Source organism: Camelus bactrianus, chromosome 10, assembly GCF_048773025.1.
Source record: "Camelus bactrianus isolate YW-2024 breed Bactrian camel chromosome 10, ASM4877302v1, whole genome shotgun sequence".
Lineage (NCBI taxonomy): Eukaryota > Metazoa > Chordata > Mammalia > Artiodactyla > Camelidae > Camelus > Camelus bactrianus.
In genome coordinates, this window is record NC_133548.1 from 67823446 (window position 1) to 67848658 (window position 25213).

At 38.2% G+C, this 25213-nt stretch overlaps 1 protein-coding gene across 1 annotated transcript in view; it reads left to right on the forward strand.

Moving 5' to 3' along the window:
* The window catches only part of CNTN5 (contactin 5), a 1016845-nt gene that overhangs the window by 977644 nt on the left and 13988 nt on the right, over window positions 1-25213 (forward strand). Inside the window, exon 21 of the mRNA XM_074372920.1 lies at window positions 4986-5095. Coding sequence (XP_074229021.1) covers window positions 4986-5095 — 110 coding nt within the window. The remainder of the gene's footprint in view (window positions 1-4985; window positions 5096-25213) is intronic.

Genomic DNA, 25213 nt, shown 5'->3' on the forward strand with positions numbered 1-25213 from the left:
TTCTAGTTTCTTTTTTTTTACTTTTTCTTTATGTAAAAAGTATGCTGCTTTTATTTTTATCAAAACCAAAAAGCTCCTCCTTGTTTGCAAAAAACAACACGCAGTTATCCTCCTGCAAACAGAGCTACACAGCTCATATTGAAACCCGACTTCATGAGGTGTCATTCTCCAGATAAGTCCTGAGCTAAAACTGAGCTCAGTGGGATTTATGTGGACTTGAAAATTAATAAATTGGCATATTAGCTGTAAAATACAAGGAATAATTTCCTGTCGTAGCCAGATGATCCATTTGGATTAGAGCCTGTAAAAGTTCAACTACAGCTGTCCTCACTGAATTTTTAAATAATGAAACCATAACCCTTCTCCCAGGGAGTGTGTTAAGCTCTCCGCTGATTAATGCTGTTGCCCACCCCTCCCGGGAAGTCAGACGTATGATCAATATCACAGGCACATCCCCCCATATTACTTGGAGAACTCCAGCTGCTAGGTCACTTCACACAAATGTATCATCTAAATTCATGAACATGGTAATGCTGCACAAAATTTTTAATATAACAGAAACTGAATCCTATCAGTCAACCTGTCCACTTCAAAAACCCCAAGATTGTAGCGAAGGCGTTAGCCATGGCCTAATTAGTATCATCATACATGAAAGAAAAGAAAAGAAATCACTTTAAATCTTTGAATCTATTAGACATAAGGCTGGTATAAATGTCAGAAATAAGTCCTTGGGTTTCCATCCTATTGCCTGAGTGTACCGGACAGAGGTGAGAGTGGCAGGAAGCGTCCCGTGATTTATGGGAGAGTTTTAGAGACGCTGGGACATGACAGGATCATGGGGTCAGAGCAGCTGTAGTTCAAAATTACCCAAAATTCCATGAAACGGGAAGAAAAGGAGTTGACAGTAAGCCCGTGTGAGGGTTACATAGGAGATGATGGGGGTTTAGCTGGTTTCTGGCAAGACTTAGAGAGACTAAGTGGGGATTCCAACATCAATACTCTTTTTTATTATTATTATTGAAATATGGTCAGTTTACAATGTTGTGTGAGTGTCTGGTGTCCAGGATAATGGTTCAGTCATACACACACAGACATATGTTCCTTTTCATATTCTTTTTCATTATAGCTTCCTACAAGTTATTGAATGTAGTTCCCTGTGCTGTGCAGTAGAAACATCAATCCTCCTAGGAGAGGTTAGGTGTGGTGGGCAAGGAGAAAGAGTAGTAGCAAAGGGAAAAACACCAGGTGTGTAAACACAGACGTGTGCTCAGAAGCAGAACGGTGTCCAGAAAACAGTGTTCTCACCCCGTGCCCCCTGACCCTGAGGAGCACTCCCATCTCTGCTCCCTGACCTTAGAGAGCAACCTCTGACCTCCTGACCTCTAACCCTAGCCTGTATGCTGGTTACTGACCTCTGGCCCTGAGAAGCACCTCACCCCCCAGCCTCTGACACGTCTAGGACAGAGCATCCCTGGATTCTGTGCCAGGCTGGAAGTATTGCCTGTTCATCGTTCCATCCCAAGCTGACCTCCTCTCCTTGAGCTTCCGCCAGTATCTGCTCCTCTGTCCCCTGGGGTGGGGTGAAGTGAAGTGAGCTTCGTGCCAACAAAGGGGCAGGAGGCTGGGCTGGAAGAACTCTCTCCCGCCATGTGCTCTGACCTGACTATCTTGTTCAAATCCTCCCTCCACCCTCCAGTAGCTGTGTGACTTTGGGGAAGTTTTTTCAGCTATCTGCTCCTCAATTTCCTCATCTGAAAAATGGTAATAATGAAGGGAGGGTTGTTGGGAGGATTAATTAATACATATGAAGAATTTTGAATAAGGCTTAGCACACAGCAAATCCTCAATAAATGGCAGTTCTTATGATTACCTTTGGTTATTCCCCCCTCATCTATTCTGTTTGTTATTTTTTGTCTGTTCATTTTTAATCTTCTTCCATCCATTCACGTATCAATTATTTGGAAGCAACTGGGCAGCAAGAGAATGAACTATATATTTTCCCTGTAAAATCTCTTCTGTGCCCCAAAAACTGACCCTAAGAGATAGAGGATGAGCCAGCTGCTTCCTTGGTGCTGATCTCAAACCAACAGAGAGAGAGCACATGAGACCTCTGTTTATATGTCACCTTTTTCATCTGCAAAATGAAGGCATGGATTTGAAACACTGCAGTTAAGAAATAGAAATGAGTGAAATAGTCCCAGTGTAGACCATAGGGAGTGACAGAGAATCCAGCAAACATCAGAGAATACGCCCAGACTAAAGGGATCAACTGCCAGTTCTCATCTACCAACACCCAAGGATTCAGACTTCGTATGGCCCTTCCCCTCCCCGCCTAAAGAAGCCATAAATCCTTATTTTTACATGAAGTGCTGGAATTAATTTAAAACATTATTGGGGCAAACAAAATATGACTGAAGACTCATTGACCATCCACGTGTGACCTTTGATCTAAGTGAATTTCTTAAAATCTTTCTGGTTGTGACTTTCCATCATTCGGTTACAGTGGGATGTCCAGACAGAGCAGCTAGTTCCAAACCAAAGCAGACTGTCTATGCCAATCAGTTACTCTTGCCTACAGGCAAACTTTGATCCACGTGAAAATGTTCACTTTACTATCAAGTAAACTAAGTGAGGTTATTTTTTTGCATGCTGAAAAGTCCAATTCAGGTCAGCATAGATCTACTTTTGATATAATTTACATCTAGAAGGTGAAACAAAAAATGACTCTTCAGTTTTTGTTTCCTTTACTCTCATTCAATTAGAAACACCAATTATATTTAGCTCCCAAGAGTGCAACTGTGAAATGTCTTGGGTCTGACTCTGGTTTAAAAGTCTTAGAGCTTTTAAATAGAAATCAGGGTGCTGGTTTGAGAAATAATTTTCTGAATATTTTTATTTTTACTTTTTAAATTTCTTTTATTCTATTTAAAAAGTACTTAAACTTGTGTAGCACTACATTGAGAGAGAAATGTCTTTCTCTAGAGGTAAAGAGAGCTAGAAAGACTGTCACCCCCACCACATATTTTGTGCTTCTGAAATTATTTATCCCCCTACAGCCTTCTTTGATGAAGCTGTAATTGCCTCAATAATTAAAAAAAAAAGTTGAAAGAAAGCATTTGGCACACAAATCTCAGCAAAGCATTAATTTAGGCAAAACTACTTCCAAATTGCAAGTGATACTTTCTTTAAAATAAATCATATCCTAAATCCCAGCAGACTGTACACACCTTAAGAACATCAGCTTTTCCTCTCAGTTACTTGCAAAATCAAGAATTTTAATTCCTATTAAGTAGCAATGAAAAAAATATTTTTGTTGCCAGTCTGCTGATCAGAATTATAGAGCGAAAGAGAAGTTTTTTTTTCCCAGAATTTGGCTTTAAATCAGGTAGATGAAAATGGGATGGGAGAAACCACTAAGCAGAAGGAAAAAATAAAGTGTTTTCAAAAGGTGACAGAACGAGAAATTACAACTTACACCGTGGCAGAAATTAATGTCAGCTTCTGTGTAAGGATTAATGTGAATTTACCAAAGCACTTCAAATTAACACAATTATAGCATATAATTACAATGAAAGTTTTACCAAAAGAATAATCATTGCTTGAAACAAACATGTACCTCTGAAAAAGTCTTCTATGGGCTTCTTCTACAGTAGCAAAGGTAGATGTTTTGGGCTAATATTTTTCAATTAATAATATTCAAAGGCTCCCAGGAAGATATGTGTCTACCTTCCATTAGAAAAGGTGACATTCCAGAAAATGGCTATAATTCCCTCAATATTTCTAAGACTTTAAAAAATGTTATTTAGAATTCTGTCTTAGCCATATGGTTCCCCAAATCTTAAAAAAATGCATATATGTATTTTTTTTTCAGCAGATTCATCTGAACTCTTACCAGGGGTTAGAATCAAAATTCTCTACGATTTTTATGGGGCAGGATTTTTTTTTTTAAACAGACTTTGTACAGACTGGTTGAACTAACGTGCGGCCTTTATTCTGCCATTTCATTTAACGTGTGTTTGCGACACAGTATTTATGATTCAGCAGTGTCAAAGCTAAAAATATTTTGTTCCTCGTGGAGAGTACAACCTCAAATAAAGTGCACCTCTTGATGGATGCCAGTCAGACATGGTGTATTTGGGGGAAAAAAAAAAACAGTGAGAAAGGTCACTGAGCATAGGAACAAATGAAAAGGTGGTTTTGAGCAGCAGCACCCAGACCTTCGGGGACTTTCCTTTTCAGTCCACACACCTGCCTTAAAAGTCAAGGCATGCCTTTTAAATATCATGACTCATAACGCATTCCTTACACAATCATGGAAATGTAGCTTTGTGGTTGGAACAACAACAAAGGAATCTAATGAAATTTAGATTCTGTTTGTGACTGCACAGGGTAAAAAAAAAATGAAATAAAATAAGCGATATTTTTGAGTGAATAATTTAAGTGCCAAGCTCTGTGCCAAATAATTTATACATATTATTCCAATTAAAACTAACTTTAAAAATCCAGGGACTAAGTACTTTCAATTTGCCTAAATGACAGCTGATGGGACTGGGGCTTAGCAAAAGGTAAAGAAACTCGCCTGAAGGTGAATAATTTTTGGAAAGCAAAAATCAGCCACCACAGTGACAACAACATAGCCACGCCTGGCTCATAGTCCGTTCTTTTGATCGTTATTCTAGAAGGGCAGACAATTTAAGTTAGACAATTTAACTTCTCCAGAAATCCAAGTTAATCCAAGGATAAAGATATTCTTTGCTTGTCTTGCTGGATTTGTTATTGGTCATTGGTAAGGTACTGATGAGACTTGACCCAAGTGAACAAATCCGCAAAATCGTCTTTTTAGCTTGTGTTCTTCATAACCACCACAGCGCTTCATTTCAGAAATGAGGCAGAAAGGAGTAGCACCTGACATATTCAGGTGCAATGCTTTGGCAGATGAAACGTGTTACCATCGTGGTTTATTATTTCCATTTTCCTTCATACAGAACCCACTGCCGCTCCCACAGATGTCAAGGCTACAAGTGTGTCTGTGTCAGAGATCCTTGTTGCATGGAAACATATTAAAGAGAGTCTGGGAAGGCCACAGGGATTTGAGGTATGAAAAGAATTATTGACAATAAGCCTTGTTATTTCTGCTGACACTGTAATCTCTTGAAGAGATGGTTTGGTGACACTTCAGTAGAACTTAGCCCTTTGAAATGTTGCTCGATGGCAAAGAAAACAAGAAATGCACTATGTTACTGACACATGTTATGCTGCTCATTGGCTGGTTTACTTTTCAACACAGTCGTTGCCATAGCACCATGCAAAGATTTTTTAAAATAGAGATGAAATGGACCTTTAGATATAAATCAGGAGCTTACAAGTGGGTATTTACTGGTATCCAGTGCATTGGGGGTTAGAAGTGTTTTTGTGTATTTCTCTCTAATAATTTAAAGTATAAAACAAGTTTTCCTACTGTACTGTTCTTACCTCCTATACTAACTTCTCAAACTTGCTTGGAACTTAGTGATCTGTACTTATTACTCAAATGACTTTTTTATACCTCAAATTTTGCTATTTTTAAACATACTTATAATGGTGAACATGTTACAACAACTCGTTGACTTTGGTACAATCTCTTAGCCTCCACACGGACTGCAGGACTATGAGCAGTCTGTGAACTCGAATATTGCACAAAAACAGGGTCCCTCCTTCTCATACTCTTGTTTTTGCCTTTGCCAGTCAAGGACAGGATGAGGGAGGGGGTGACTTATCAAATACAAAAAAGAATTAGCGTCCAACCCAAGATCTTAAACTTTTTAATGCTTTCTTTTACTCTGTTTCAATTCCCACTAAGAGAAAAGTCATCTTGATTTTTGAACAATGATCAAGTGTAGGACTTGTATATGAACATAGTTTCTGGGCTGTAAACACATTCCTTTATTTTATTTGAACTTTCAAAATAATGCCTGGGAACCATCTGATTAATATACAGCTAGCATTAGATAAAGATTATTGTGATTAAGAATTTATACAATCTTTCCACGAGTTAAAGCAAAGGTCATTCATAGAAAACCATTACCTCTACAACACCATGGATTTTTTCTGCAGTCTTGCTTTAGTTCATTATTTGGTGGTAATTCAATACATATCAACATGATTGCATGTTTGCTTTATTACAAATTTCTTGTCCCTATCCGTGCTGCATGGACCATGTCTGTTCACCGGTGGATCTCAGAACTAGTCGTACTTGGCTCATGACAACTACAATAAATACTCATTGAATGAGTGGGGATCTGTGCTTCCCAGTCAGCCCCTTTGGCTACCCCTGTAGAAGACACTGGGGTAACCAGCCCAGCTCCTCTTCACTGGGTCAGGGTACCATCCCCCAGGGGCTGTGAGTGTTGGCTGTTAATGGTTCTCAGCTTCCCCTCTGGAGAACTGCCTTCCACTAAGGGGCGCTGTCTTACCTGAAAAGTACCTCCTGGACAATCAAGCAACCCACGGCCAATGGCGGGCTGACAGTGACTGACACTGACCTTGCCTTAAGGAGGAAACAACTTCATGGTACAGTTTACCATCCAGAGCCTTTGTCCTGTACTTCAGGCCAAGACTAGATTACCTGGGACCATGCTCTTGCTCAGTTCCTTCTCCTCCCCCTCCTCCCTTCCTCATAGATTTACCTGCACGCATTTTCACAATAAATCCCATCATTCCAGTCCGTGTCTCAAGCTCCACTTCGAAGGAGCCCAGCTTAAAACAACTACACCTGTATAGATCCACCTAGATGGTTGAATCAGAACATCTGGTGTGTATACTTTTAGAAAGCCGTGAGGTGTATCCTGGTGTACAGAAGAGTGAGGATCCAGGCTTCTCCGTCTCCACGTGATGCTCCTCTCACACAGCCAGTCATTTTCAACCTTTTTCCTCCCTGATCTAACAGCATGACATTCATATTCCCACCATGATTCACCTGTAATGACAGCTTTCTGTGAGGTCCTAGAGAGATCACGTGAGATTTAGATTTGTACACAATTCTTCTCTTCCTAAATATAAGTCATCATCATTCATTCAACAAATATTTATAGGAGGCCTGCTAAGTACCAGACACTGAGCTAGGTGCTAGGGATAAAACAGTGAGCAAAAGGAAGTCCCTGTCATAGTAGGAAAGGCAAACAGTAAATAAGCCAACAAATAAATGTGTGATGTAATTTTGACTGAATGATAAATGCTGTGCAGAAAAACAGAACTGCACAAGAAGGTAAACTGACGGTCTGCTGTTTATAGAGTTTGAGGGGTCACCCCTTCTGAGACTGTGATATTTAACATGACCAAATGAGAGAAGGACAGAGGCAGAGAGAACAGCAAACTCAAGGGCTTTGACATAAGAGTGTGCTGGCCTTGTTCAAGGATGGGAGTGATTTTGGTGAGACAGCAAGGAACAACAGGGGGAGTGGTAACAAGATGATGGAAAAATCACCGAGCCAAAAACCAGGTTATATGGGGTTGTGTGAACCACAAAAAGGGGGTTTGGGTTTTATCCTAAGTATAAGGGAAAACCATTAAAGGATTATGAACAGAGAGTCAAGTCACAATCTGGCATATTTTAAAAGCGTCTCTTGGTCTAGAGGGTGAAGAATAGACTCTAGAGAGGACCTGAGGAGGAGCAGTGGAGAGACAGTCCTTCCAACCTCGGGGACAATGAGGTTGCTTTCAACCAGAAAGTAGCAGTGGAATTGACACAAAGTGGACCTTTTAAGACAGAGTTGGAGCAGAAGCATGACAGCATGTGACTATGAATTAGATGTGGACTATGGAAAAAGAGAGGATTCAAAGGTAATCCCAGAGCTTCTTGACCCAAGAAACTGGCTGACTGACAAATCATTCACCTACAATAAGGAACTCATGGAGAAGAACACGTTTTAGAGGAAAAAAATCAAAGATTCTGGTTTAGATGTGTTAAATTTTATGAGCCCTTTTATTTCCAAAAAGAGTTGTCAAGTGAGTCTTGTTTTAAGGGAAAGGTTAGAGATAGAGCTATAACTCTGAGGAGTCATCAGTGTATAAACGGTTTCTATGCATGTGCTGGCTGAGATCACTGAGTGTTGGTAAAGACGTCTGAGAATTGAGCCCGACGGCACCTCACCACTTGGTACTCAAGAAAGGAAGAGGATGTGGCCAAAGAAACTGCAGAAGATGCTGAAGAAGTTCAGAAGTCAAGAGAAGAGTTTTAAGATGGAGTGTTCTACTGAGTCAAATAAATGCTGCTAGGAAATTCAGAAAAACGAGACCTGAGATTGCCCAATGAATCTGACAACACAGAAGCCCTGCTGACCACGGTGAGAAGGGTTCCACTGAAGGCTGGTGATCAAGGTTTGAGTAAAGGTAGATTTATTTAGAGAGATACGTACTGCGTAGAGTGTAGGCTGTTTCAAAAGGCAAGAGAAAGGCCACGAAGTGTGGAGGTTGGATGCTCAGGTTAAAGCAAAAGAAGATACACACTCCATAGACAGAGTGTGGGCCATCTCCAAAGAGGAGGGAGTGAGGGAGACAGCCTTGAGGCCATGGTGTTGCCAGTTTTTATGGGCTGGGTAGCTTCCCGCCTACAAGTGGGAGGACCATTCCAGCTACCCTGGGGAAGGGGCTGGGATTCCCAGGAATTGGGCCACCGCCCACTCTTTGACCTTTTGTGGTCAGCCTTGGGACTGTCATGGCGCCTGTGGGCATGTTACTTATCATGCTAATATGTTACAGTGAGCATATTGTAGCTTAAGGTCTGCTAGAAGTCAAACCTCCCACCATCTTTATCCTCAAGGCCAACTGGGAGTTGAATCTTCCACCATTTTGGTGTTAATTGCTGTCATTCCTTGAATGGCTGTGCCCTGCCCCTTTCCCTCCTGTCTCATTTCCCCCCTCAGAGATTTTACTCCCGTAATCTTATGGGGGTGCAAGGTTTGCCTAGAGATCAAGATCACTCAAGAGTGACACTTGAAAGTGTCAGAGCACAAAGTTTTTGCTAAAGCTACTTCATTCAAAATGACAAATTATCACAAGCAAAAATGGAGTATCCTTAAGGATATAAGTTAACAGGGATTAATCAAATTCTGTAGCAATCATCATAATGACTGCATTTTTTTAATTAAAATAAATCAACACAAAATTTGACAACTATTTTTACACATAGAAACAACACAGAATCCATGGGCACAGTAACACATATACTATTTTTAGTGCATTATAGATTGTGGTTTTAAAAAAGATGGCATCTTGTTACCAAAAAAAAAAAAAAATCAGTATCTTGTTAACAGAAAAGTCAAATGTATGCTTTCTTATAATCAGAAAATAATTAAAACTTTATATAATTCAGTGACCAAATATGATTTTAACTTATTTTAAGTAAAATATAGTCAGCAAAGACAATTTTTAATTTATACTATCTCATAATTATTGTATAGTTGCATACAGGTTTTAAAAAAATGTGATAGAAGTAAAATTTATCAGCGTCACTCTCACCCTCTCTTTTTTGCACTGTCCCTTTAAGAAAAGCCCTGCCTCTGCCCTTCACCTTACCCACCTCGGAACTTCCTGCAATCCTTGTCTCATTTTTCCTTTAGTGAAAGATCTCCCCAACTACATATTTATAAAATGTCATAACTCCCTAAAGCTTAATATTTCATCTCATCACCATCTCTCTCCTCCATTCTATCCCAACATAGTTGTATTTACTAATAGTGGAATTCTGAGCATGGTGACAAACATTTTTTTGTCACTGAAGCCAATGAGACTGGTTTTGAATTTTATGTACTGATCACAGCAGTCCTACGAGTCATTTTTCTAGCCATAAGTGCAGCTTTACCTGCATTGTTGAAAGTAGTTAGTTACTATAAAAGCACTAACGGTGTGCCATTTTGAAAATAGAGGAGACAGTGTTTTTGGCCACGTTTCTTGTTTTTCCTGAATTGAAGTGTGTGAATAAGATAGAAAAGGTCCTGCTCTTATGAATACTGCATCCTAAGGGGAGAAAATAAATAGATAAATAAATAACATAAGTAAATAAATAGATACATATTAAGTGAGAAAAATAAACTTAGATAACAATATATATAAAAGTGCAAAAGGAGAGCAGACCTGGTTCATTTAAGGGATAGAAGGAATTAGAGCAACAAGACCTTGCTGAGCAGTGGTGTGAGTGGAATTTAAAGGAGTCAGAGAGTGAGGTGGGCAGACACAAGATTATACAGGGACACAGAGATTACGAGAAGAGTTTGTATTTTATTTCAAATGCAGTGGAAAGCCATTGGGGTAATTTTAGGAGGAGATTGACAATGTCTGATTTACATTTAAAAAAAAAAATCACTCTGGTTGCTCTGTGCAGAATGAAAGGGGATGAGGAGAAAGGTCAGGAGTAGAAGTTAGGAGGTTATTGCAATAATCTATGCAAGAAATGCTGATAATTTAGACTAAGTTCACAACAATGGAGTAGGAGAAAAGTGGACGTATTTTAGAGGCAGATCTGGCAGGATTTGCTGACTGATCAGATGTGGGGGTAACAAAAATGATGATTCCTACATCAGGAGCTTGGTCAAATGGATGAATAGTGATGTTTACCAAAATAATAATAATAAGTAATAATAATAATAATAATAATAATAATAATAATAATAATAATAATACAGGTGATATTTAAAGCCATTCTACTACAGGTAAGCACTTAAGGACAAATTTACAGAAGCTAGAAGAGGAAAGGAGAGGCTCAGAGGAGGAACGAAGGGGGAGATAAACTGTGTCCAGGCACACTCAGCATTTAGAAGTTTAGCTGAAGAACAGGAATCAGCAAGGAGAGTAGAAAGAAGAAAGTTTGGTGGGAAAACCAGATATGAGAGGTATCAAAGAAACTAAAAGAGTGAATCAAAAAGATGAAAAAGGTCAGCTGTGTTTAAACCTGCTAAGAGAGCAAGTGAAATCAAAGCAGAAAATTGTCTGTTGGGTTTAGAGACCACTGGGGATCTTCAGGAAATTTTCATGATAAAATAAGTGATAAGTATCCCTTGTGTTACCAATTTAGCTACTGCAGGTTGTAGACATCAAACACCCTTAAGAATGCTACTGCTATCTAAATAATGATTAGTGGCAACAATCTGGGAAGAGAGAACTCAATTCAGAACTCTCAGACCAGCAACACCTTTATTATCTGTTGTGGAGTCATCTAAACCCCTTGCCAGGATACCAAGGTGTTCTGACATACGTTAGAATCATAACTCTCCAATGCTGTTATCAGAAACAATTGAGTCAGACTCAACATCTGAAGATGTTTTTGCACCAGGCAATGATTAGAAGAGCATCTAGCCACTGCAGACAAGTACTTCAGCCTCAGACAAAAGCAGTTAAAAAGAAGTCAGGATGAGACTTTTGTATGGGACACTTCCCTTAATACACCAGGAATAGTAGAGGAGGTAAATGAGAAGAAGAAATCATTTCTGAAGCCATGTGCACACGTCGATTTCCTTCTGGGCGATAGCTCCTGTCAAATACATACTCAGCTGCCATTTTGATATTGACGCACTGCGTCCCTAGAATTCATGGCGCGGTATTAAACTCTGATAACACCTCAGTGCACTCTCCCTGATAAATAATCAAACTGGAGCCTGTGCATGGTTCACCTGACTCTGCAACTTTTGTATTTTCTCTTCCTCTAATCTTGGGAGGCTACCCTCAAGCAAGGGTCGTTTAGAGGGAGATGGACAGCAGCAAGCAAACCAAGTCCTTCAGGCTCTTACCGCCTCACCTGACCTCCACCCCCTTCCACGCCCCCGTCACTGCGCTCTCCTTGCTCTGTCCCCACGCTGCTCCTGTACTGACTCCCAGGTCTGACTGTGGCCTGGACGGGCAGTCAAATTCGGGTCTTGTTTGTCCCTGATCTGATTTTCTGTGTGTTTCATCGGAATCTCATTTACCATGTGTTATTCATTCATTTACTCATCCACATGGTATTTACAGAGCCTGCTACGCTCTGGTGCAGTGTGTGGGCAAAACAGTGTGTGAAACAGACAGAGTCCCTCCTGATGAAGTCCACAGTCCAGCAAAGGAGACTGTTTTCCAGTCTCTTCCTTTGGTTTTTTAGGTTTTGGTAGGTCCTGGTAGCTCCTTTTGGTTGATGTCTTGGTCTTGACCTTCTTTTTCCCCTGATGTAGCCAGACCAATGGGGCAGCAGTGAGGATCTCAGGAGGAGGCATTCCCTGATACCATCTGTCAGTTATCTACTTACAATTGGCATTTTTGTCCTTTACAAGGAAGCCTCCATCACATCCTAATTGGTTTAAGAATTAATAAACATTTTGACTTAAACTATGTTCATCTGCAATTAACTTGGTACTTTCAAATATACTAATCAATTCAAATCAAGCTAATTTTTGTTATTAAATGGACTTAGTGTTCTTTCTAATAGAATGGTCAAGGCAATCGATATGGTCGAAATAGTTATGGATAAAGTCAGAATGATGAAAGCTCCTAGCCCTCCAGAAAATAAAATGACTTTATAGTAAGGGGCTTCGGGGCATTTTAGTAATATCATTCCTTTTAATTTCTAAGTGGGTCCACCCATGGGTGTTTCTAAATGTCACAATTAGGCTGGATTTGAACTCTGCTATGAAAAGAAAGAAGGTGTTCTTTTCAACAAGCTTTTAAGACTGCCTTCTACAACTCTAATACTACCTCCCAAGAATGACCATCTGAGGAAATAAAGAATATGAAATCACAAACATAAACACTAATCAAACTAATTGTATTTTATGAATATTTGAACAAATTTTGTTGACATTCTCTAAAAGCTATGCATTTGAGAATTTTGATTTATCTACATGGATTAGCTTGAGATTTCATGGCTACAGAAACTATATGTAGAAAGCATTGAGATTGAGATATGTGAAATTTCTAGCTTATGACATGCAGCATGATTGAAAATTGGAAATGAGCTATATTTATTGAACGATTTTGATTCATGAATTACCATGACTGCCCCATCTGGCTTGCCATCCCTGTCATTGGCCCATGCAAGTAAATTATTAGATTCAGCTTTGAATTTATGAACCCACCAGCATTAAATGCCCTATGAATGGTAATTCCTGAATCTGAGAGCAGAGCCTCTCAAGCTTTTCTGAGAAAGCCAGGATTTTTATGTGCATAAAAAATCAGAGCAGCTGCCAGTCCAGCAAGAAGGAAGACTAAAAGATAGGGCCAAACTCTATCATCTTCTCTATGATTTTTCCCAAATTGGGAGGAATGGCAAAGGTAATTGTGTGATCACGGAATGTTGATTAATTTCTGTTATTCCTTCACTCAAGTATTTATTAAAATCACCCAATGTGCTAGGCAGTGGAAATGCGAAAATTAATAGATCTGGTCCCTGCTCTCAAAAAGATCACAATCTACCATTGAGGGATATTGATGGGAAATTTAAGTAAACCAAAGGGAGAGAGGAAGACAGGGGAACAATCCAATTCTTGTGTCCGTCATCACCCAGGATTCCTCACCATCCTGATCCTCTGAAGAAACGCTAGTGAGAATAAACCCATGCGAGTGCCCTCCAAGGGCGTGAGCACACGCTTCTGTCCCCAAATGTCCCCAGTTTTCCTACATAAAATAATAAATCAATTATAAACTTTTTACTTACTACACAAAATAGAAAGGAATTTTTTAGTCTTATTTTAATATTATGTTGTATATTCTGCTTGTGAAAACAAAATCCCCCATGATTGTCAAGTTCATGGTGTTTGTATTTGCTGTGGCCTCTTTGTTAGAGTATTGTTAACTGTGTTTTTTTGAATGGCTGGGTTGTATTTTTATAGCCGGGGGACAAGTACACAGTGTCCCAGTTCTAACTCCTAACTTTTTCATGCTTATTATTAAGAAGAACAAAAGACAGAATAACTTGTCCAATTTTACAATTCTCAGTAAAAGACACCGCTAGAGATTCCGTTTTCCTGGGCTATGCTTGAGACTTGCATGCATTTATTTTGGAACTTCCAGAGGATATGTAACTCAGAAGTTCATTTCAGACATGTCACTAAAGCCATTTCCACTTATTGATTGCACTAAAAAGACACCAATTGTGCTTCGCGCTATAAAAGAAGTTGTAGTGGGGATTTCTTAAGGGAAGAAGGAAAGAGATTGTTGTTGCTTTTTATTTTATGAGCTGACTCTAATCATCAGAGCAGGAGGCCAAAAAATAAATAAATAAAGGTCCTTACTGCTGTCTGACAATAATTCATACTGGGCAGATTGCATTTAATTTGTACAGCAGGGGGTGGGAGGGTATATACGCGAGTGGGAAATGGAATTTCAATATAAATTAAAGGGGGAAGAGAAGCCGAAATGAAACCAGTCACCAAAAGGCTAAAACAAAGGCTGTTTTATTTTCCATATGGTGTGCGGGTAGCAGCTGTTTTACAGATTTTCTGGCTTTTTATTATGACTATATAAAAATAAGTATATAAAAAACTAAACAGTGGGAAAAAATTACTCCTGCCCTTCCTTTTCTGAAATTCTGCGGACTCTGAAAAAAATCAAATAGCTTTCATGTCTCTATCATTAGATTTGCATCTTGGGTTATTTTCATAAACCGGGAGGCTAACTAAAGCTATTTATGTTTTTCAAAACTCAGCAGATCAAAAGGAAATGGAAGAAATAGCAGTTCAGTTGCTTAACTTGTTTCTTCCCCTGTCCTCCTGGAAGGCAACCCTGTCAAGTTATTTTAGAAAGTAATGGATAACTCAGTTTATATTGTGTTTCGGTTTCATTTGCTTCTAGACACATTGCTTCGTGGAGAAAATTTTTCAAATTTTCTTCTACTAAAACTTTTAGAAACCATTTTATTTTCAGGAATATTAAAATATATACCTGGATGTGTTGTTTTATCCACAGAAAGAACCAAAAGGGTATGGAAGATCTCTTTTATTATATTCAGAAAGAAGTATTTCCTATTTTTTCACTCCTTAATACAAATGTGAATTTACTGTCTGGCCTCTAAAGAGAGTTTGTTTCTCATTCCTACCCCCAGCCCTCCTGAGCTCATCATATGTCCATCCACAGTCTCACTCTCTATTGCATAACACACCTTTGTACACATACAGCATCCATGCAAAAAATAAAATAGCAAATGTAGACATCAACCTATCTAATTTTAGAAAAACCTGGAACATTTTTGTTGACATTCTCTTGGAATGACTCATACGAGAATTACCAAATTGCAACAAAATCTTCCTTTTGGGGGCTTGATTTGTATCTCAAGCATCTGACAACATACTTGTGGCATAGAGGTCTTAAGTCAATGAGTGTTGAACAGATAGATACAGACATGGGCTACCTTATGATACTAAGAAGTGGAGAAATAGTATAAAGTGTTTGAACACACCCCAGAAGGAAGCTTTGCAAAAGACCTACTTTCGTTATAAAGATGCCAATGACTAATTGACTAATTGTTGATTATAAAATGGCTGAGACTTTATTTTCAAAAGACAAGACTTAAAAAAAAAATCTGCATACAGAAAAGTGCACAAACCATAAATATACAGCTCAGTGAATCCCCAGGAAGCGAACATACTTGTGGAACCACAATCCAGGTCATGAAACAAAACATTATTAAAAACGAGAGACTCATCTTGTGTCTCCTGCAGTCACTATCCATATTTACACCCTACCCTCCCCCCCAAAAAAACAGTATCCTGACTTCTGATTGGCTTCACTAATTTTTGGAATCACATGGAGCTTTTTAACCTTGTATTTTTCACTCAACATCATTATATTGGTGAGATTCTTCCATAATGTTACATGCTTTCTCCTAAACTCCTTTATAAATATCCCACAATTTTATTTATCATCCTTTCATTGATGAACATTAGGGTTGTTTTACAGTTTGGGTCTGTTATGAAGAGAGCTGGCTATACAGAACAATTTTGGCAGAATTATCCACTTGCAATATTAGGTCTCCTAATCCATGATCATTGCACATCCCTCTTCTTTTTAGGTCTTCTTTGATCTTTGTCCAGGCTGGTCTTGAAAATCTTTTCTTAAATTTATCTCTATTTTTTTTTTATTCTAATATAACTGCAATCTTTGACTTTTATTTGTGTTTTTTCTTTAACTTTGCATTGTGAAATATTTAAATGTGTGAAATATACAGAAGAGTATAGTAAATTTCTATTCAACACTTGCCTTCAACAGTTATGAATTAATGAGTAATCCGTTTTATTTATAACTCCACTTAATCAATCTTAGTATTATTTTGAAGCAAACCTCAGCCATTATATCATTTCACTCAACATATTTCATTATAAATCTCTAAAATATATGCTTTTTTAAAAATTGCCACTTTTCTGCATCCTCAAGGCATGCAGGTTGGACAATGCACTCAGTTTAAAAAACAGGAAACTCAAAAATCCTACCCAATGCAGCCCTTTTAAGGGTACATTTCTCTTGGTCACTGCCTACATTTTTACCAGATCCCCCAGTGTTTCTCCCTGGGCAAGAATAGTTTATCATTTAGCAAAGAATCTGGAAAGGTTTTACTGGGATTTTGGGTCTTGTGACTTCTGCAGTTCTCTTACTTTGTGAATTTCCTTCTTAGGTTTCCAACTGTTCTTTCTTGCACTAAACTCCGTGTTTGCTACCCCAGCCTCCTGGCACCATGGTAGTATTTTCCAACAAAACCCCCACAAACGTACCTGTCACAGTTTTGGCTTGTCCAGAGTAAACTCCTCTCCAGCTTCTCTCTGCTTTTGGATACTTGCAAGGATTTTTTTTTTTTTTTTAATTCTCATCATAGGCAGGATTTGCATGACCCCGTCAGAAAGCCACCATTTCTATCGTTGTCTTTTTAATAACTGTGAGATCTGAGGCATTATTTTCTTTCCATGAATAATCTGTATGTTTTCTCCCTCTCCAGCTCTCTCTTTGATTACTCTTGCTCAAAAAAAATTCACAAAATTTAGGTCTTTTCAAAGCATTAACTTTGGCTCTATTCCAGTATTTTGTTTTTCAATTCATTAAGAACTCTCATCTTTATTATGCCCTTCTTTCTAGTTTGTTTGGATTTAAAATATACTGTTCTTTTTCAAACTCCTTAAGATGGGTGTACCACTGATTTTCAGCTTTTTGTCTCTTCTAGTATACACATTTAAAACTCTCCATCTCCCAAACTCTGCATTCCTATCCCCTTATATAGGGTAAACCATATAACATGCTTAAGTACATAATAATTTTTAAAAATTGATATTCTTCTACCTAAAAGGATTAACTTTCATATTAAAACTTGTATTCTTTCATTTCACTGGTATGTATTAAGAGACTATTATGTTTACAGCTCATCTAACGAAACATATTGAAGTACATTAGTTATAACAGAATACTTCCAGAATTTTTTTTCTATTCAATGTGCTGTATTTTAAAACATCTGAGTAAATAAAATGAAGAAGGGAAGGGAACTAACATTTGTAAAAGACCTGCACTGAACTACATGTATTAAGAAGAAATTCAGTTACATTTATAGCCAATTTTTTCTGTATATTTTTAGATAGTAGTGACAGTTTAGAAGAAAAACAAATACAATGTATTCAATAAATTATATCCATTATTATGCTCCTGCTGCATTTTAAACGTCCTCAGCTCATATCCTCTAATCACTGTTGAACTGCTTCATAAATATTCAAAAGTTTAACTAAGCATTGTTTATTTATCTTATTTGATTCATTAAATTGCATCCTTTATAGTAAGATTACCTCTGGGCACAAAGCAGCTAATATGCACGCAGTCTAACAATACTGACTGCCAGCGTGTCTCAGAGTATTGATTGTGAATAGACAATTTAATAACTATACCTAGTGTGACGCTCCGGAGATTAGGAAACTGGAGGTCAGCTCAACTGAAACAAGCAGAGACTCTTCCTGACCGAAACGAATTCATCATCCATGCGGAGTGTGCTCCCTAAAAATAGGATTTTGAAGTCTCAATAACAGCCCATAGCTGAACTTAGGTGTTACATAAGAGGAATATAAAAAGTGATTTAAGCGTTATTAGGGAAAAGGATCACAGTGTTTCAAAATTTCTAGTGAAGAATCACTAGAGAAAGCAGGCTACTCGTGGAGTGTCTGCCTTCCAGCCCTCAGTTTACATTAGTCTCAACTTGTGAATTTAAGAATGGCAATTAATTGAATAGAAACATATAAAAACCAACTTTTCTTAACTTGCCTTAAAGTAACAACGAAACCACGAGCAAAGAGAGGATCCTTTTTGCAGTCACAATGAGGGGTATGAAATAAAAGTTTTGGTGGTATTTTTGAAAGTTTTCTTTCCTTTCATCTTTGCGCAGTGACCTATCTTCAAAATCCCATTTTCTGGGTTCAAGCAAACAAGGAAATAGCCTCTGGCCTCTTTCTCTTTTATCTTTTTCTTCGATGAAACAAACTGCAGTCACGAACATGAAGTTTTGTCTTTCACCTCAGGTGTAGGAAGATGTTTTTGTGTTGCTTGGAGAATTTGAGTGGAAGCTTGTCCTGACACCATATAATTTTGTTCCACCTCACAGCATCAGCCACCAGTCTGGGAGATATGGTCTAGGGCTGGAGGTCTCCCCACCTGAATAGACCTTCCATTCCTTTTTAGAACACCATTAAAAATCCATTAGGTAAATTCCAAGGATGATTAAGCAGAAAAAAAAATTTTTTTAAGGAAATAAGTGAAAAAAAAAGTTTTTGAAATAAGGAAACAAATGATAAGGTTCAGTATGAATTCCTTCTTCTGTAAGATATTTTCTTGTAAATCAGAAGAAAAATTTTAAACAGATGATTCTAGATATCCATGAGAAAAAAGAGAATATTTCTTCTATATATATTTAAAGAGCCATCCAGGACACAAAGAGAATGCAACAAAATCAAAACCAAAGTCACTAAAATATAATATTCATTAAGAACAATAAAATCCAAATTGGATAATACTAAACATTTGAGCCAGTGCCTTAGAGTATAAACTTGACACATAATCCCAAAATGCAAAGTAAATGAAATTTTATTATAAAGTGAGCAAGAAGATGGCAGACACGAAGGACAAAAGAGATTTGGTCCATAAACAATAGATTTTTGTCAAGAAGACAAAATACATGGTGCAAAGTCAACCATGACAACAGCAACAGCAGAAAATCCAAAGGAAACAATAATCCAAAAACAAAGTAACTGAAAAACATCCCTGCCTTAAACTAGAGAACTCCCACAGAGTTTCAGGAACCGTTAAAGTCTTGACAACTCCTTCTTTGTCACACTTACAGTTAATCTATCACCAAAGTCCGCTGGTTTTATCATCTAAATATTTCTTGACTCCATACCCATCTCCGTGTCCAGGGCAGTAACCCCAATCCAGGCTCTCCTCATTTCCTGGCTAGACTCAGGCATCACCTCCTAATGGCTCTCCTGTTACAACTCTAGCCCGTTTCCAATCTGTCTTCATACTGCAATCATTTATTCACTAAGACATACCATACTGTGCCCTCTGATGCCAACATAAAGCAAACAATTAAACAGATTAATTAGGATAGTTTCACATGGTGATAATTACAAGCAATAATAATATGAATAAACTCAGAATAATATAAAAGAGAGTGACTAAGGGAAGGATGGTTTCTTTAAGGAAGTGGCCAAAGGACGCTTCTGAGTTTAGCTGAAACTTGGATGAAAAGGAGATAGCCATTTGGAGAAAGAGTTGTAAAAAGAGCTTCCGAGCAGAAGTCACCAAACAGTTCAAAGGCTCTAAACAGGGAGTGCGACTGAATTTTTGAGACCAGTTTTGCTGGCAGGTGGTCAACAAAGTGAGGAGAGAGGTAAGGTGAGGTTGGCGGAGTACCCGTATTGGGTAGGACCTTGTAAACCATGATGAGGAGTTTGGCAGTTATTCTAAATGCAGTATGGAGAGTTTTTTGGCAAAGGAGTGACCTAATTTATATACTTCAGAAAAGAAAAAAAAAAAACTTTTTTCTGCTGTGTGTATCTTTTCAAAACACAAATTTGATGTCACACACATATCTCACTCTCATCCCTGCTGAAAAATCCTTGAATGTGTGGGAATTTCTCCTAACTCCTTAACTCAGCCAACCACAGGATCAGGCTCCGTCCTTTGCCTCTAGGATCAAACTGAGCCACACTCACCCTCAACTTCCACGTGAGCCTAACTGGACTTTTTCCATGTCCACATGCTCTCCGTTCACCTCTCCACACGGCACATACTACTCCTCTGCCTTCTCTTTGCCTGCCTCCCACTCCTCCTTCCAACAAAGCTCAACTGCCTGTCTTGGTGAGGGCTTCCCCGACCAGCCTCTCTCCGCTGGGTCTTATCGCACATGGTAGACCTCTAGCAATAGGTAGCTTGTCAGAACTACAATTTTACATTTGGTTATTCATTCAATAGCTATCTTGGCTGTTATGTTTTTCAATTAATAACCTTTTTTTTTTTAAGAGCAGTTTGGAATCCACAGCAATATTGAGCAGACAATAGGGTTCCCACACACCCACTGTCCCCACACACTTACCCACCTCCTCCGCCACCCACATCCTCCACCAGCATGCTGCGTTTGTTATAATCGATAAACCTACCATCAGAGTGTTGTACAGAATAGTTTTACTGCCCTAAAACTCCTCTGTGTTCTATGTATGCTATGTCTTTTTTGACTCACTATTAGTCCTCAGTTGCCTGGAGGAACAGTACTTGGTAAATAATACATATTCAAAAAAATTTTCTGAATGAATAGTTAAATTAATAATTTTTAGGAACTCAGAGTCTGGTAAAATATTTACACTTCAATGTGCATTTTGATTATTAAAAAAATCCTGCCCTTACCAGAAGAAAGAATAAGTTACTTTCAATGGTGCAACAATCGAACTTCTATTTTGCAACATTCAGTAACAGCAGAAAACAGAGCTGTGTTTATTAAATTCAGGGAGCACAATATTGAATGAGCTGATCACTGAGTGCAATTTACAATATAAAAATAAGTGAATACAGGAGCTAAGAGTTATATTTTTTTTAATGTAACAGGTAACAAGAATCAGATAGGAGAAGATAAACTACTAGGAAGAATTCTTCAATGATTTTATGTACCACTGAATGAAGATTGAGAAGTAGGGGAAAGTTCACCACTCATCCAGTAACCGTTGACTGCCTATGGCAGCCAATCATGGGTTTTAGATCCTGTAACTTCACATAAGGGAATTGGATTGTGTGTGACGTGACTGTCTTAGAGTCATCACATCAGAAATACATGATCTTCATAGTTAAAATTACCAATCTCCTAGAAAATCAACTTTGGAAAAAAATGGGTCATCTACTAAGAAGAGCCATCATGTAGATTTAGGTTCAAATCTACACTCTTACAGGTATTGACTCACTCAGAATTCATGCTTCCTGCCTGCCACTAATAATATCACTCATTATACTTTTAAATAGAAATAATTTCGAGGAACAAAGTCCGAAAATCAAAACAATACAAAGGACAGAAAAAAAGGAAAGTAGCAGAGTTACAAATAACAAAAAATCAGAAACATTAAAACATCAAGAAACAGAATCATTTGAGTCCATCCATCATCCTGAGTGACAATAGGGGAGCTGTCTAAAAATGATTCATAAGAGCTAGGTAAGTGGTATTTTTCCTGTTTTATAAACAAGGGTATAGAGCTTCAGTGGTTAGGTAACTTGCTCCAGTATATGCAGCTTACAGATATCAAAAATAAGATTAAAATATTGGCCTTCTGGATCCAAAACCATGATGCACCTAGAGCTTGCAACAGTATGCTGTGTCTCTTAGATTTATACAATTTTGTTGGAAATGAAAATTAGTAAAAACTTTTTGAAAACCAATGTGGCATTTTTGTGTCAAAAAGCATAAAAATTTTAATAATTGTGGACCCCACAATCTCCTGTCTGGGATTCTATTCTGGAGAATTAATCCAGCGTATGGAAAACAATACGCATGAACATATTCAAGGTAACATTTTAATTAAAAAAGTGAAAGTTGGAAGCTACCCAAATGTTCCACAATAATATTTAGTACACAAAGCACCTGATAGACTGTTACTGTTAAAACTGGGAATATGCTTATATGTAATTATAATGTTACAGGGAAAAATTAGCACATAAAATTACAGGGACATAATTATATTAAATATATATAATAAGAAATGCAGGAAGGAATAGACACACACACAAAATCCCAATTGTGTGAAGATGACAAAGTAGCTGGTCATCTACGCTTTCAGTTTCAGATATTTGTATCTTTTAAAATGTTTTTAACCTCATTTCAAGCGATCTCATATAGGGTTCAAAGCTTATGGGTTGATGAAATCTATCATCAAGATAGAATGGAATCATGGGAAAATAAATTGAACGAAGAGAAAATTTCGACTTTAAAAGGTGTTACCGCCATTCTAAGTTAAGAATCACTAATTAAGCACAATGTTAAACTCCAAATATTTTTTTCTGTTTTTCTGCTTTACCCTCTTCCCCATAAAAGAAGAAAATAAATAAGTATTATTTCGCTGTGAAAATAGTTAACTCCTGTTCTTTTTTTTTTTTTTAACATGCTAGAAAGAGAAAAAAAGGTGTGGATTTTTTAAATTTCCCACTAGGTTTAGCTGGTGTGGCTAAAATCTGTATTTTCTCACAATCGGTTACTTAGGAAACATTTTCTTTTACTTGGGGTGTTTACTTTTGTGGTGATTAATCAGAAAATTAAACATTCAATATTTAGAAGTGCAGAATTTGTATTGAAATCTGTATTTGCATCAAACTTTGTTGAACTTAATCACATTCAACTCCTTCAAATATATATTTAATTAACTTAAAATAACCTCACCAATTAAAGGAAATTGAAACATAATTGGCAATCAGACATATCACTGGAAAGGAAAGATAACATGTTTGTTCATCCAACAATGTCTCAGCCAATTTTGTAGTCTGAAAATAACTTAGATTTCTTCAGTTAAAAATACACTCAGAGCACAGACAAGATAAGTTAGTTCTCGGAATTGAGAATAATGGGGCATACATAATATAAAAGGCAGAGTGAGAGGACTTTAGCTCAGTCAAACAAGTTTCTGAAGTTCAGTCACTCCGCTGCATGCCAGTTCAAATCTGTGAAGAGACAGGGAAGAGAAATAAGAATTTGATTATCTCATTAACCTTTAAAATATATATATATATATATATATATATATATATATATATACACACACACACACACACACACACACATTAGAGATCAGTGTAGGTGTATCAGGCAGGGTGTACTAAAGTACTAAATTACTAAATTAGAACTAAATTGCTCTAACTAGTTTAAGTAAGAAGTGTTTTATTATAGGTATTAATGGTTTACAAAATTATTGAGTTAACAGATGCCAAGGTGATCTTTTAAGAATGACTCTTAAAGCAAACCACAGGACCAAGCCACAGAGGAAGACACTGATGTCCTCTAAAAAAAAGGAAGTCTCCCACCGCATCCCACACTCCACTGTGTGGGCTGGAAGCTGCCATGATCAGGATGGTGCCACGTTCAGGAAGCTTCTGTGATCTGGAGGCCCTGTGCTACAGCTTCCAGTTTCAGAATCACCCCCGTGCTTGCTGTAAATCCCTTGCACCGACAAAATGGTCATCTTGTGCCTTGCTTCTTGACTCCTATGAAGCTAATGGTTAGACAGTGAGAAGTTCATTAATGCCACGGTCACGGGCTGGACAGGGGAGAAAAAATAATAACCCCATTGCTCTGCTTGTAGGCAAAAAAAGCAGAATCGGTGGGCGTTCAACTTCTATCTCATTTTTACTTTCAAATATCAGGCATGTGACTCTGCCCATATTCAGAGCTCCAAGTACAAGGGGGTCTTGGAAATATGGTTTCATCTTTCCATCTTCTTCAGTACAGGAGGATGCACTAGGATGAGGGTGAAATGGACGCTGAACACTAATGTACCATATCCCTTCAGTTACTTCCATTCATGCACATCCTTCTCCCCATTCAACAGCTGCCTGAAAGCAACAATTAGCAATGACAGTGCTCCCTACTGACACTGCACAGATGTCTCTTACACAGATGAAAATGTCATCACCGTCTCAGAGCCAAGGGACGGTCCATCAGGCGGTCTGTCCATCTGAGAGTGAAGGTTTATTCCTCAGCTAATGAATGACATTAGAAAGTTGCCTACCCACAACACACTCTTTATACAATATCAGAAGAAAGGAAGGGGCCCAAATTATTTAATATTTATACACAAAACAGTACAAGGAAGAAAATATGGCCATTACTGTCTTCATTTCATAAGGCTGCAGTTACAATTTGCAATTTCCTTCCTCTTTGACCCATTTCTTATTCCCTTTGCCTTTGGCCAGCATCTAGGCCGGTAGAGACCTTTTAATATGGTGTGGTGATGACTCAAATGTGTTTTTCTGAGAGATTAGAATCTGTAACAACTTATTATGGCCCCAAGGAAATGGTCCTTCTAGACATGTTACAGAGTATCTCCAGTTCCAAACAAAGTCCTCGCTGCCCGAAGTCTGCAGTGTCAACCTTAGCTGAAAAAGAATCTGGAAAAGGTGATGTTTGGCTTTCTCGCCTATAGAGCAGACAAAGCCCTTGAAGGGGAGTGAAATGGTTGCGTGACCCACTTATTCACCACAGTAACTAACTGGAGAAAGAAGAATGACTCTTTGATGACTCTCCCCACCGTAAATCAGTAGGGGGAAAAACGACTCTTTGATGTCTTTATGCGTGGTTAACTTCTAGTGTCTGGACAGGGTTAAGCTTTAGGTGCCTAGAGATAATGACTGAATCTCATAAAGGGATCAAGTTTGGTTTGAGGCCAGCCACCAAGAGCGCATCACCAGGAAAGGTCGTCTCGATGCATGAACTGTGCTTTGACAAAGAGCTGTGCCTTTCTGTCTCCCCTCTAACCTAGCAATGCTATGTCTCCGCATTTCAACCACTCCAAATGATCGTGAGTGTTCTTGATACCACCTCTTCTCGATTAAACCCATCCAGCTGCGTGATTCACCTTCACGGGGGCCCAGGAGGAAATACTGCTCTTGCCCCTTTCTCAAATAATTCATTAAAAGCGCCATAGCTTTGAATGGGAAATGGTTCTGATGACCTAAGAGAGAAGGGCACTCCTTCCATTTCTTTGGCTGATTCTTCCTTAAGGTTCTTGTAGCT